At 49.8% G+C, this 15,328-nt stretch overlaps 1 protein-coding gene across 1 annotated transcript in view; it reads right to left on the bottom strand.

Annotated features, from left to right (window-relative positions):
* The window catches only part of PPP2R2B (protein phosphatase 2 regulatory subunit Bbeta), a 60,937-nt gene extending 48,374 nt beyond the window's left edge, over window positions 1-12,563 (bottom strand). The window contains exons 1-2 of the mRNA XM_077186514.1: window positions 12,512-12,563; window positions 12,264-12,341 (exon numbers count right to left, since the gene is read on the bottom strand). Coding sequence (XP_077042629.1) covers window positions 12,264-12,341; window positions 12,512-12,521 — 88 coding nt within the window. The 5' untranslated portion in view covers window positions 12,522-12,563. The remainder of the gene's footprint in view (window positions 1-12,263; window positions 12,342-12,511) is intronic.
* Window positions 12,564-15,328: the final 2,765 nt, after the last annotated feature.

Genomic DNA, 15,328 nt, shown 5'->3' with positions numbered 1-15,328 from the left:
ATCTGTGGCCCAGGCCCCACGAGCAGGGCAGCCCTGCCCCAGTGACAGCGCCAGGGCACCGAGGGGCACCGAGCTGCAGGAGCTGGGCAGGCTGGGGACAGGGCCTGGCCGGGCTGGGGGCTGCAGGGGGCTGCCCTGCCCTGCTCTCCCCTCACAGCCCCCCGTGTGCCATTAGGGTGTGCTACAATGCATTGCAGCAGAGCCAAAAACACAGAGAGCCCCAGAAGGGAACGTGCCAGCTTAAACTGGGTTTGTGTTCAAGCTTGTGCATTGACAGAGGGCCAGGGAGTGTTACACTGATCCTGTTCTACATTTCTTATGTGCACATGGTCCTAAATCCAGTTATTTGCACTACTCCTCCGTGACTCAGAGCCACAAACAGGGAGCAGCTCCAGCCCTTCAGCTCCAGCTCTGCCCTGCCCAGCCCTGCCCTCCGCCTCACCCCAGAGCAGCCATTCATTCTCTGGGATCACCTGAAATTCAGCATTCCAGTGTGACCCATCATTCCTGGGGTCCTCCAGGTGTCTCCAGCGAAAACCAGCAGCTTGGGAAAGGTGGCACTGGGGCTGGCTGGGGTCCCCATCCCTGGGACCTGCTGGTCCCTCCCAGGTAGCAGAAGGGGCTGCTTCATCACTAAACAAAAATATTCCTCCTTTTTGAAGTGCCAGTGCGAGGGCCAGGTGTGGCTTTGGGGAGCCCCGCCTGGCACTGCCGGCCTCCCACTGCCTCCAGGAAAACTGCCCTCCTGTCTCCAGGCTCCTCCTCAGCCACGGAGCAGAGAGAGCTCCCAGGAACAGCCCTGGCTGCACAGAGGGAAACTTTCTCTTCTGTGTGGTGTACAGCCTTCCTACTTGCTCACACTGATTCCCCCTTTTGGAGATATGCAGCAGGAAAATGGGATGATAGCATCACACGGGGACAGAAACGGGCTGGAAGAACCTGCACTGGCAGGATAAATATGGAGGATGGCCTAGGACATCAGCCAGGTCTAGGCTTTCCTTACACTAAGGAAAACTTAACATAACAAAACATAAACCTAAACAAAACATAAACCCAGTTGTGCTACCTGAGAATCTTCATGAAGTACAGCTTAGGGGAGGGGAAAAAGGAAAAACAAGAGACACCATGAGGAGCCTTAAAAGTTTGCCTGACTTCTCAGAATGCAAATGCTGTAAAACTAATATTTGTATGTCACTAACATCTACATATAATCTACCTCATGTCATTTGGAAAAATAAACCTGGAAAACTGTTACTTAATAAAAGATATCACGTCTTATTAATGTTCGTATAGTAATTATGAAAATCACATATCCATCTGTTACGCAGTCAGCAAACAAGACAAACGACTGTGTTATGTTAAACAGATTATAAAATGCCTGGGGGAAGGAGATCTAATAGCCCCGGCCCAGCCATGAATCAAGCAGCAGCACATGGGCTCCAGCACACTGGAACACACACGTGCCTTTCCCAAAGGGAAATAGGCTTTTTCCCAAGGCTTTTCCCTTTTTCCTGTACATATAACAACATCAGCAATGAGGTCAGCATGATATCAGGCATAGCAGTCTACATTGAAATGTGATGATGTGATCATTAAGATTTTATTGTCTTTTTTAAAAAATTACTTCCTAAAACAGACAACTACTCCCCAAAGATGAGGGCAGAACAATATGCAAAGTAACATTAAATCCAATTGCCCTCGTAAATATGGGAATACAGCTACTTTAATCCAATTGAATAAACAAAACTGATTCAATTCCTGTTATGTTTGTGAGTGATTTCTGAACATTTAAAGGGAGAAACATCCGTGCATGAAGAGTAATTGAATCATTAGCATGAGCACTGTCCATCCACCCGTGTTCTATGGACACCCAGTGCATGGAATGCTGCACACCCACCCCTCACACGTCTGCACGCAGCTACTGCTGCCAGCTTGTAGCAGTCTTACCTCGACTGCTGACTTAGAGCAAGTGCTTGTGCTCGTTACAAAGAGCTGAACAGTGGATTTCACAGGAGGTCACACACATTAGCAACTCCCTCTGCCACAACAGGACGTCCTGGGCAGAAGGCAGAGCACCCCACACGAACCACAGGCGTTCCCCTGGCAGCTCCCGGCTCCCCAGCTCGACCCCAGCACTCCCCACACTCAGCTCGCTCAGCCCTTGCACTCCAACCTGCCTTAACTTACAAGGAAGAGTCACTTTTCATCCTGCTGACTGCAGAGTCTATTTTAGACCTATCCACCACCATCATGCACATCTTTTGCCAACAGGCTTTGATAAAGATGCTCTGGTGCTTCATTTCCTGAGACCCAAATTTATGGGAACAGAATGTCAAAGATGTAACAGGAAGGTTCCCCTCACTCCTGCCCTCCAAAAGTGGGTGTCAGAAAAATATGGGCATGACAGCCCATCAAAAACATTCTCCATGGCCTTCACAGACTCACACGTGAAAATTCATCAGTGTGAATTTTATGGCTTTTAAGTTTCAACAACATGGGGATTGAGGTCAAGCACAGCAAACCTGAAATATCTTTCCTCTCAAGGACAACTACCCTTGAGAAATTACAAAGCCAGCACAAAAAGGAGAAGAAGATTTCAGGGCAGCCCAAGCAGCAGGGGACTGTAATTCTGCAGGCAATGCCTTTGCTGTGCAGCTGTGCACGTGCACAGTCAGGATACAGAGCCCTCAGAAAAACACGGGGAGCCGTTTGCCTTCAGAGAAGGCACAGGACACCCCTGGCAGCACACAACAGCCCTGGGCAGGCCCCGCTCACCCCACACGGGGCCAAGCCCTGCTTCTTGCTCTGCACCAGGTGTCCTAGGGCCTGGACCTGCTGCTGCACCAGGAATTGGCTCTGCCATCCTTCACCCTTCCCAGCAACTCCTGACTTTCTCCACGCACGAGCTGCAGAGCTCCGGATCTTCAAGCTGGTAACTGCCCTGAAGCCCCCCCAGGGCCCCTCCTGGGGACTCAGGCTGCCCCAGCACGGGGAGCAGCCGCTGCTCCCAGCCACAGGAGCTCTCACGCCCTCCACTAAGCCCCACAGCCATGATGGGGCTGGCTGTGCCCCGGCCAGGCGCTCAGCACACCTGCCTGCTGAGCCTGGCAGAGCCTGGCAGTGCAGGAACTGCTGCCCAGCATCTCGGCACTGGCTCTGGACACAGAGCCCCTCCCTCGGGATGTGACTGCCCCCAGCCCACAGAGCACAAGCAGGATGTCCCCTGTCCCCGTTCCCACAGAGCCCGTGCCCCTGAGGCCCCCAAGCCCCGAGCTGGACTGGACAGGCAAGTGCCTGAAGCCATGGAGGAGAGTGGCTCTGACTCGCCCAGACACACTTTCCATGCAGGATCTTACAGCCCCGTGTCCAGAAGAAACCAAGCCAAAAATTGCACTGTTGTGCAACACTGCACAGAAAGTAAAATAGCAGCCAGCAGCACTGGAAACGAGCAGGGACAAAAACTGCTGATGAAATCCACAGGAGCTGGTAAGAACTCACTAATGTAAGTGCTTAATTATACTGCTGAGTGTGCATTGCTGAAACAGGAGGTGGCCCATGGCTGCAGCCAGCTGACCGCTCCCAGAGCACACGCTGGAAGAGGAAACAGAGAAACAGAGTGCTGAGCTGTATACTGGAAAATGTATTACTAAATGAGATGAACTTGCATTTGAAAGGAACTGCTGATTGTGAATAAATCCGCCATATGGCTTTACAAAGCTTGGTGTTTATTTCCCAAAAATAGCCAAATCAGCCTCTGACAGCCTGGCTTTCTTTTATAATCCATGTCAGAAAATTATTTAGACTGTAGTATCAAACACAGTTTGTGGAGTGGCTGGTGTAACACAAGGAGTTCACAGTAAGAGCAGCATCTCATGTACAGCAAGCACACCTGCACAGCTCCACCACATCAGCATATTTAAGCAATTTCAGGGACCTTTTTGGTGACCTTGTTTTGCAAAGCTGCCTGCAGAGGAAAAAACGGTTAAATCCCAAACTATCAGGTTTTTTAATGTTTCCATTGAGTCCCTGTGACCCTTCATGTGGTGACCTGTGACAGTCCTGGGTGGGCTTGGTAGAGATGGCACCCAGAACCCAAGGGGCTGCAGGCTGTTGCTGGGTGTTTCCCATCTGCTCTACCGAGCCAGTACAGCTGCTAAACACATCTGTGGGTCTGATCAGAGACACTGACCTGTGCCTGTGTCAAATGCAGCCCCTGATGCTCAGGTAAATGGGCACCCTTGGATCTGGCCCTGGGCAGGAGAACGGTTCCAGCAATTCCACAGACAAAGCCACCCGTGGCAGGGACAACAGAGACAATTTCCCTATTTCTTCCTATTGGTGGGTCATCCTGACCACACCGCACTCAGCATCCTGCCCTCCCCACAAGTGCCCAAAATAACTCCATTTAAAGGCAGCCGCAGCCCGAGATCTGCTCTGAAGCTCAGCCCCCGCCAGCTGCTCTTCCCTCTCGCTCCGAAGCATTTCCCTGCAACCTCCATCAGGTCCCTTCCGAGTGGGAGGGATGACAGAAGGCACCTTTGTGCTGATTTAAGCACTAACTAAATATAGACAACAGGGGAACGCTGGGAAGCTACAGCTGAACCCATCTGTAGTGAGGAAAATACAGTCACAGAATGGAAATATCTCCAGAGATATCTTGGAAATGTGCTTATAATTCAGCTTATGCTTTTGTTGGAGCCGTTCGACATGGAAAATTGCAGGGAGTCTGAGCTCCAGGAAGCCTGCAGTGGCCGATGGTCACACAGGAATTGGATCAGAGGGAGAGGTGTGGGGAGCAGCATCCCGACACAAACTGGGGAGAAGAAAAATAATTTTCAAAATCCTCCAACGCCAGGATGGAGCACTCACAACTAAAAGTATTTTTGAGAAAAAAAATCCCTCAGCGACATTTCGTGTCATTAAAGTCGAGCGCTCGTCTCGCGGGTCAGCGCCGGTCGGGGCCACTCCGAGCATCCCGGCAGCGATGTCAGCTCCGGAGGGGTCAGACCCCGCGGGGAGAGGCGAACGGACGGAGCCGGAGCGGCCGCTGCTCCCAGCAGCCGGCGTGCACCGGGACGCGCCGCTGCCGCCGCTGGCCGTGGGTGGCCCTGCACCCGCGGCACCGGGACCGCCCCGGGCACCGGGACCGCCGCGGGCACCGGGACCCCCGTGGGCACCGGGACCGGCCCGGGCACCGGGACCCCGCGGGCACCGGGACCCCCCCGGGCACCGGGACCCCTCCGAGCACCGGGACCGCCCCGGGCACCGGGACCCCCCCGAATACCGGCACCCCGCGGGCACCGGGACCCCCCCGAGCACCGGGACCGCCCCCCGCGGGCACCGGGACCCCTCCGAGCACCGAGAGCGCCCCCTCGCGGCCGCCGGCGGGAGCGCAGGAGGGCGGGGCCGGCGGGGCGGGGCCGGCGGGGCGGGGCCGGCGGGGCGGGGCCGGCGGGGCGGGGCCGGCGTTACCCACTGCCCACCCCAGGAGAACACCCCAAGAATGCCCTTAGCGATGCTTCCTTTCTCACTCAAAGCGTCACAGGGGAACATGAACATTAATTTGTTTAAAACAGTGTCGCACCCGTGACTCAAACCAAATTCAACCCCATTCTCTACCCAACAGCTTTGAGAGAGCACAAATGAGGTCATGAGCCTGGGAAATAGGTGCAAAAAGCACAGAGTTTTGAAATAATTAAAGCTGATTTCCACATCAAGCCATGTCTGAGCCTAGGAGCTACCAGGATTTTTACTTTTTCTTCCTTTAAAATACATCTATTTAAGCAGAGTTTTATCACTTCTGGCTGTAAACTTACAGCAGTGTAAGATCATGTGAGGGATCATGGCCTCAATACAAAAATGTTTATACTATCAGAGGTCTCTTAGAGACACAAAGCATTTTTATGTGGCATTAACAGGTTTTGAAATGTCACTCATAAGAATTAAAAAATTCCATCCTGAACTGATGAGAGAACAGTGGGATCACAGACCTCTGTTCCTGTTTATCTGGCTTTCTCATGAGCTCCCAGCTCACAGTCCAGTGCTCACATGGCTATGGAACCTGCTCATACAAGGAGCAGCAACAGACACACACACACAAAAAAAAAGTCATTTTTTGTAAAAAGCCTTGATATGGGCAGAATAAGGAGAAGTGCAAAGGAAATGCGATCAGTGCAGCCAAGGAGAGGTAAGATTCCAGCTCCTGAGTCACTACAATAACAGTACAGGTGCACTGATCATCCCCAGTGGAGAAAACAGAACCTACCTGCACCAGTGCTGAGCCTGAACACCAGCACCCGAGCCTGAGGCTGTGGGTTGGGCATCCCATCATGTTCTGAGCAGCTCCTCTGGCATGGGAGCTCCCCAGCACATCCTGTCAGGACACCGTTCCTCATGTCTTCAATTAAAGCAGCCCAAGGATGTACCTGCATCTGTCCTGCCCCTGCTGTGGCACAGCACCTGCCTCATGCCAGGCCCTGCCACAGCAACAGAGCCATGCTCTGGGATCCCCCCCTCAGGCAAGCAGACATAAAAGAGAAGGAATGGGTATCACAGAAACAAGCCTTTAAACTCACTGGGAGAAGAAATAATTTCCACACTGCTTCAGTTTGACACTGTGCCTTGTATTTGGGATAGGGAATTAGCCATTTTCGCCCTAGCCAAAATCCAGTTCTTTGTGGACACACAGAATTAACCTCATTTGCTATTAGGGAATGAACTGACCAGGCAGTTGGACTCTTGCATGTGGTGCATGTCCTGATAAATGTGAGACCTGAAATTAAAGCCAGGCTGATGTTCACTCAAAAGCAAGGGTTGATGCAGCATTCAGAATGAGAAACTGCAAAATACCTAAATCAGGATATGTAATCATTGTAGAGAGCTCAATCTTAACTCAGTGTTCTCCTCCATCAGCCTTACACTAATGGCCTCTTTTCATGTAATTATAGACTATTAATTATACCAAACCATATTTGCATGCTTTTGCAATCGCACTGTTCCTCTAATTCACACACCATCCTGTAAAATTAGGTCTGCTGTAAACTCAATTTCTGTGGTTTTCTCTCCAGAGCCATAAGGACTTCCATGAAGCTCACAGCTGCTGGTGCCTGATTAACTCAGGTCGGAACCATTGGAATGACTCACCAGGAAAATAAACCCACTTGTGGTCAACACAGCAACAACAAAACTGACAATCTGGTGGTAAGCGTAATAGTCATCATAAAAACAAAGTCAAAGTCTCCAAACCAGAAAATTTACTATTTTAGGTTCACTCCAGGTGAAGGATTTTGTGTGAGGGCTCTCCTGCATGGGGACAGAGGTTGCTCTGTGCCAGGACTGAGCAGCCTGTCAGCCCCCAGCCAGCTGGTCCCTTCACAGCTCCATCCCACCTCCGAGCTGGCACCAGGGACCGGGAGCTTTGAGGCACATTTGAAACAATTCCCAAGCAGAACCTTCCTTCATGTTGTTAATTGGCCTGTCCTGCTGATCCCACTGAAACCTGACTGCACTTTCTGCGGTTACCCAGGGAGGAATCTGCTGTCCGGAGTGTATGAGGAAATAATTATTACTTTTTACATGTATCACTCAAAAGTATTTAAAAGGCCAAAAGCCTAGCCTAGAGGTGCCCCTAAGGTAAAGAGCTTAGTTTTAAGGTGCCTCTGGGTGAGCTTTCATCTTAAAGACCCCTACAAAGCTCACCATCTAGCTTAAGGGCACCTTTGAGCTAAGCTTTAGTATCAGCTCTAACATAAGCGACTGAACATCCCAGCTTTCATATCACCTCCACTGGAACTTCCTAAAACGCTGCTTCAGAGCCTAGACACAAACTGGGAGATGTGAAAAAACAGAAAATTGTAAAAAGCTTCAGAGAAAACAAACAGAGTTACCTCAGGGCTACTGAAATGCAGGCATCGCTCCACTCTCCAGAACATTTGTGGGCCAGGGTACTACTATACAAATATTCTGGAAATTATCATAACTTCCAAACAGGAAAAGACACAGGAGCTACTCAAAAGATGACAGGGGAGTTGCTGTGACTTATCAAGCAGTAGGGATCAGAATTCACCTGTGCTGCTCTCCTGACATTCGGTGTGTAATTTGGAAGCTTATGCAATTTCTGAAGATCAAATGTAAATTCTGTTTGCAGCGCGGCAGGCAGACCTGGCCCGCCGGCGGGAGGAGAGCTGCCCACGGCCAGGCGAGCTCCTCTGCCGGCCACAGGCACCACCCTCTGTCCTGGCCGCCCGGGACAGCCCCGAGGCCGGGCCCTCTCCGGGGGTGCTGCAGGCCGAGGACAAGGGCTCTGTGTCCCCAGCGGAGCGGGGCTGCACAGTCCCTGCCCTGTGTCCCCGCAGCTGCAGCCGGGCACAGCCTCGGCGCGGGGCCAGCCGTTCTTCAGAGGCCTTCAAAGAAACATTCATTGCCAAATACATCATATTTACCCCACCGCGTTTTTGAAAGCTATTTATTAAACTGCCTTTGCAGACAGGAGGTGGCTCTTACCTGGGCTCTCTTTTTGGTTTTGCTAATGAGTTAGGGTGGAACAGGGTCCTTTAAACTCTCCAGACCGCAGTTTTACCCCAAGTTTATCATATGCATCTCATCATGGCCTAAGAAAGAGTGCTGTTCAAGTTTCATTCTGTCTATATTGTTTGCTATGGAGAAGAATGAGTAGCACACCAGTGTGACATTTTTAAACTCCTTTTTTTCCCCTCAGTCCTGTCATATGACCTCCCTTTAAACAGCACACAGGCGTGCTTCTCCACTGAGTTACTTGTTCCCGTACAATAATTGAGAAGTGACTTGTTCAGGATATCTTAAGGAACTGTACCTTTGGATAAAGTCAACCTGAAAACAAAAGAAATCTTCAGGAAAATTCTCAAAGAAAGAAGCTAAGGGTCAGATATCAATTTGGATAATTTGATCTGCTTAGAACTTCAGAGAAACTTTAAAACAAAAAAGTTTATGCTGTCTGCTTGGATTGAACTACAGCAGCCCGAGTAGCTGTAATAACTTAGCCTGGAGTGTGATTGTCTGCTGCCAAGTGCTCCTTGTTTGCCCCTTCCGTTCCACACCCTCAGCAACCAAACTTCCCTCCCGCGTTCACCTGGATTTTCCTCTTGGGTCAGGTTGGCAACTCAGCGTGTTCACAGACTGATGGGTCTGCAGAAAACTGGGTGACAGGGTGATGGTTTTCATCACTAACTGATTTTGTGTAGGGCAAATGAGGAAAACCGCTGTGGTTCCGCACGGGGAGCAGCAGTGCCGGGAATGTAAATCCCACGGAGCTGTTTGGTGCCTGCGGATGATCCGTAGACCCGTCCGACAGCTCTCACACCGCGTCACACGGGGATGAGTCCGCAAGAATGGGCTCTCCGCTGCGGGAGTCCCACGGAACTCTCGGCAAACACAGTCCCGCTACTTTGCATTCCTGCCATGGAAGTGCAAAGTTGAAACACTGCTGCGAACATTTCCCTTTTCCCGAACTGCTGCAGAGCTGTTTCGCCCAGACCGGGAAACACGCTCTGCTGCCTGCGGGAGAGGGCTCGGGTGGCCGGCGGCGGGCAGAGCACGGCAGGATTGTTCCATTTCCTCGGGAATATCCGGATGCATTTAAAGCCACATCCACAAACCCCCCGCACCCGCAGCCGTGCAGCGGCATCACCGCCGCCCCCGCGGCGTCTCCCGGCGGCCCCGCCGCTCCCGCCCGCGCCCCGCGCCCCGCGTACCTTCCGCGTGGCAGCTGGCGGAGCGGAGCGCGCCGTGCGGCCGGAACAGGTACGGGAGGTACCGCGACAGGCATTTCATCTTCCGCGCCGGGCCGAGCTAAGGCACCGGCCGATGCCGGCGGGAGAGCGGCGCCCCGGGCCGCGCGGAGCGGCGGGGGCTGCCCGGCGGCAGGGCCGGTCCCGCCGCTGCCGGAGCGGAGCGGAGCGCCCCGGGCCGGCCCCTGCAGCGGGTGCGGCACGGCCGGGAGCGCCGAGCGAGCCCGTCCCGCCCGCGAGCACAGCCCCGGCCCCGCGGCCGGCCCGCAGAGCCCCGGGCCCGCCGGCCCCGCTCCGCCGCAGTGTCCCCGCGCCCCGGAGCCGCCGGCGGGGCCGCGCAGGCCGCACCGCCCCGGCAGCGCATCCCTGACCGGCGGGGCCGGCGGCACGGACGCGCGTCCTGGCGCTGCCACACGCCCGGAGCCGAGCGAGCCACCCCCGCCCCGCGCCGCACCGGCCTCCAGCGGGTCCCACCTCTAAAGTTCCCGCTAATCCGTTTTCCACAATAGACTCCTAATAGTCAATATATCAGAATAAGGCAAGATCTCAAAAACTTGTTTGCTTTTGGCAGTACTGAAATGTAGTTGAAAGCACTGTGATATGACAATGGTAGTCAGCAACATCATGTACTTCACATTTAACACTGAAATCAGTGTTTGAGCAGCTGAAAGATGTATCAGGCCTCCCATCTATGCACAAGGGAGCTCATTCATCCCCACAGTTGCTTCAGTTAAAGGATCCATTACACCCCTGGTTTCATCTGGACAAGTACCACAGACTATGACACCGTTCTCCAAGTTAAAGCAAGAAACAAGGAAAGAACAAAATGAAGTGGTTTATGTAGATATGTTTGTGTGGCTTCTGTGCAGATAAGAGCACAAAATTACCACAGAATTAATGCAGAATTATTGTTGGCAACATTTGAAGTACCATTTGAAAGCCAGAATGACAGTCCGTTCTGCTGGAGGAGGTAGGCTCTACTGCATTCAAAGATACAGAGCATTTTAATAATAGCAACCTCTCACCTGATCAGACACAACTGTGCTTCCTCGTCACTAAAGAAATCATACTGTGCAAGTTCAGCATGCTTGGATATTACCAAGAGTTCTGAAGGTCAAAAATGCGTTGCAAATGCTAGCATAATAGTAACAAGATATGGATGAACTAGTGATGAAGGTGAGGCATCTGTAATACCACATTTATGACTTAATTCATGTACACACATTAGCACCTATATATGTGTGTATTCACATACCAGCACAAACCAGCACAAGAACCAAAGCCCATCCCAATGTAACACTTGTGTGAGCTTCCTCCTCAGCCATGGCCATGCTGTTTGTGCCTGTTCAGGTTGAATGTACCAATGGCATCACCTTTTCATTACTAGTTTTACTGAATACAGCTTTTAAGTATTATTCACCAGCCTTTACTGTTCTGTGAGCCCAGATTACCCCAAGAAAAAATTGCAGGAGTCCTTTCCTGCCATCGTGCCTCTGGGTTCATCCACTAAATCTCTAGTGGTAAAAAAAAAAAAAAAAAAAAAAAAAAAAAACCACAAAAAACAAACAAACAAAAAAACCCACAAAAAACAAACAAAAAACAAACAAAAAAAAAAACCCCAAAAAACCCCAAAAAAATGCTTACAGCCCTCAGCTCATAAGTGGTTACATTAAGAAAATAGACAACAAGAGAGGCAACCTAACATTTCATTAATCCTAAAGTAGCAAACAAGTACTCCTGACAAGTTACAGTGATCTGCAGATTCTACAGTAAAAGCTCAAAACACTTGTAAATAATTTTTTAAAACCCAAAACAACAAAACAAAACATCAGTTAAAAATATTTTTGCTTTAATCACTACCATGGTGTTTTTCTCTAGAGATTTAATAAATTTTTAGATATTCTTCAGAGTGTTGTACCCTGCTGTAATCTCTAGAGATCCCAGACTGAAACCCTCTCCTGCAAAAGCAGCGGGACAGAGCTGCCACTGAAGCAGGACAGCAGGACAGGTGACAGTGCTCCAGGCAGAGCTCGGCTCTTACAGGCCTGGGCCAACTCAGTTCTCTTGGTCTCACAAGACTGTGCTTTTAAAAAAGTCATCACGTTTCACTGACCACAACAAAATATAAGGAGAGTGTCTAATAGTCCATCTCAGTTCCAGAATTGATTCTGGTAAAGTTTATAGTGGCAGAAGCTGTCTCATAATTCCCTGAAAAATTCTAAATAACAGCTGAAAACCAAAAGAAAATCTATTTCAAAGGCTATTAATATGATTAAACTATAATGCCTTCAAATGAACTCTTGGATCAATAGCTAATTTAAGAGGCCCATCTCTGTCAGATGCACAAGTACATAAAGAGGGCAGAAACCAAGAAGCATGGCTTAGCTCTGTGCCAGCAGCTCCCAACAGCACCCAAACCACCTCCCTGCACACCAGCTAGGCAAGATGTATGTGACAAGTTATTTTTGGTCACAGCAACAAAAGGAAAAATAAACTTACATTCTGTCACCCCAGCATCTATGGCTCCTTTTACTTGACTGAAGCACCAGAGCACATCCTGCATGAGGCTTCCAAATCCTGCCAGGAAAACACATTCAGAAAGAAGACACAATCACATTGGTACAATGTGATTGTGAAGACACAATCACATAGCTTGTCCTTTTTTAATGAATGTACAGGCACACGCATGCACATATATGCACACACAAGCACATGCAGTCTCTGCATGGAGATAAATGTCTGCTCACCTGGTGTCATAGTTCCATGCAGAGTGCAGAGCTAGCACTGCAGAGCCAAGAGCATCGTGCCTGCCTTATGAATCAGCCTCTGTTCTCCCGTGCCATGGCAGGGCTGTTGGGAAGTGGAGCCACCAGAGTCAGTCCCCTCCACATCCCTGGCAGCAGCACAGAAGTCAGGAGGCCCTGTAGTCATGGGCTTTGTCACAGCCTCCCTCTGTCAGAATACTAATGATACTGATGCTCCCAGTCATTCCCAGCACACTTAAAGGAGTGAAACAGAGAAAAGGAACTGCTCCTGCTACCACAAGAATTTTTTTTCACATTTGTGGTCAGTGTAGTTCTGAGGTGCTTGGCAATGAACCCAAGCAGCATGGAGCTGCTTTACAATACATTATAACACTTTCCTCAAAATCTGCCTGCAATCACAAGTGCCTGATAGCTGCACTTAAATGATTACTACAGACATTTCCATTGAAAGGCACATTATTAAGCTGTAGTGCTTTCAACTGTGTTGGCTGCTGCAGCAATGCCCTGTGTTAAGACTCTCTGAGAGAATTTAGGATTTCATCTACCAATGCTCCTTGTTTCTAGACAGCTCAGCAGAATTTCCCTTTCTGTAACACCGTTTTCACTGTTCCACAAAAAATCCACTGCCTCAAAGGCCAACTTGTTTCCTTTCATCCTAACACGCATTTTACCTCAATGAATTTCCAGGCATGAGGAAAGCAGGAAAATGGAGCCACAAGGACCAGTAAATTTCATCTCATCTGTTTCACACACAGGTGAAATGTGTAACAGAAAATGCAGGTATTTCACAGTTGGCAGGTGTGATACTGGGCTCAGTCTGGGGTCATGCCATGGAGACACAGACTTGTGACTTCTCTACAAAAGAAGAGGAAAAGATGGGGTTGGGAGACAATGTCCAGCAGGGGATATGACCAAGCTATATGGACTATGCTGTAGCCTAACTGGATGTCTTTGTGAGATTTCTGTCTGATTTTATTTAGGTTTTTGTATATTAATACAGGTATGTATTAAAAGTAACGTAATCATCTGGAATACACAAAAGGTACAAAGTCAAGAGTGAGCTTTATTGGATTATTCAAGCCAAATACAAGGAAAAGATAGAGTTTTAAGGGTATGAAAGGATTAAATGCTGCATCTAAGCAATGAGGAGATGGCCATTTTCCAGAGGCTCTGTGGTGCTTCCTGCAGCTTGGGCAGAAACTGATAAGAGTGACAGTGAGTCTAACCTCTGGGCAGTTTGCAGGGCTCTGTCTCACATCCTCACTCTCATAAACACTGCTGATCAATATATTTTTTGCCCAGCAGTCTCTGACGGGATTTGCTCTGTCCTCACCACTGTGGTTCTCCCACTGACACCAGGGATGGCTTATTCCTGCTTTGCACTGGAAGTGCTGGCAGCAGCAGACGGGGTTTCTCAGGTCTTTGTACCCCTAGACTTCCAGAGCACAGACACTCCACTGTTGCAGACACCAGGCTGGGAAGAGCCTGTAGTCTATGTTGGAGATGAGTGATTTAGAGAAAGCTGTGGTGGTTTTTAAGGTTTATTGCTAGCTTAATTTGTGAAATTTCTGCCTGGACAGTGCAGACCACCCCTGTAATTCTTGGAGTTCTTTCTCTTGGCACACCAGTTCTTGCTTTAAGGATGGAATTTCACTAATGAAGTACATACACCTATTGACACCTTGTGTGACAATGAACCAGTGTTAACTAACGAGTTCCATTTCTCTGAAATGAAAAGTTGTTAGTCTCTGTTAACAACCCAGCTTGCTGGAGGAGAGCTGTCGCTTTGGATTCTGAAGTCCTGTCCTGCCTTAAATTCTAGTGACCCCTAGCTGAGGAATCCTAGTGCTTCACATCCTGCAGCCAGGAAAAGACATTCCTCAGTGTGTTCTCTGAAATGGAGCTCAGACTCCACAGAAATCTTGCTGGGATTGGTGTGTTTAAATTGCAGGTTCTGGAACGCTGTGGTTTGCATTGTGAAAAGGATGTCCAAGCTGCTTTCAGAAGCAGCCACCTCACAGCATATACCAGAGTGGGTGCAGGTGCCATCATCTGTGCTGAGTCAGGGGCTGGGGAAGCTGTGGATGGGATAAGGCACCAGGGACAGATTTGCCCATCCAGAAAACACTTAATCCCTGATCATGGGAGAGCCCCTGCTACAGGAGGGGAGCCCTGGGTGGTCCCCACCTCTGCACAGCCTGCAGTGAGTTTTAACCCTGATTAAGTATGTATATCAATACCTACACTTTGGGACTGGCAGCCACCTGCACAGCATACAAGACAATTCTTATTCTGAAGGAGCTGTGGGCAGTGTGTGAAGGTAAGCCCACTTTAATCACAGGAGATGCCAGCAATGGGTATTGAAATCTAGCACATCACAGGCATACCATAACGTTAAAGTTTGATGGAAGATTACAGCTGAGTTATGACTGCTCAGTATAATTTAACTTCTTTAAACACTTGTGGTTCCAGAAAATACATAGAATAAGTATAGCAAAACTTCTCTGTTTTTGCAAGCCATTGATAAAAGTTAGTTTGATAATTGAACCAAAAGTACAGTTAGCTAAATAGTTAAAATTGTAAAGGTGAATAAAACTTTAAAAACTTATTTCTTAATTCAGTGGCAGCCATTAGGGGCTTTGCCCCTCTGACCTTTGCAGACCCCAGGGGTTTGCCTGGTGTGCCCAGGCCGGGGGAGAGGTGGGGTTTATGTGCTGGAGGAGTGTAGGGGCTGGTGGCAGGAGCCTCTTGGACGAGAGGGATAAGCCGTGCCTCCTGTCCATTAGAAGGCACCAGAGA

Source organism: Agelaius phoeniceus, chromosome 15 (genome assembly GCF_051311805.1).
Source record: "Agelaius phoeniceus isolate bAgePho1 chromosome 15, bAgePho1.hap1, whole genome shotgun sequence".
In the NCBI taxonomy this organism is placed as follows: Eukaryota; Metazoa; Chordata; class Aves; order Passeriformes; family Icteridae; genus Agelaius; species Agelaius phoeniceus.
The sequence above is the reverse complement of the archived record's forward strand: the minus strand, read 5'-3'. Positions and strand labels throughout refer to the sequence as shown.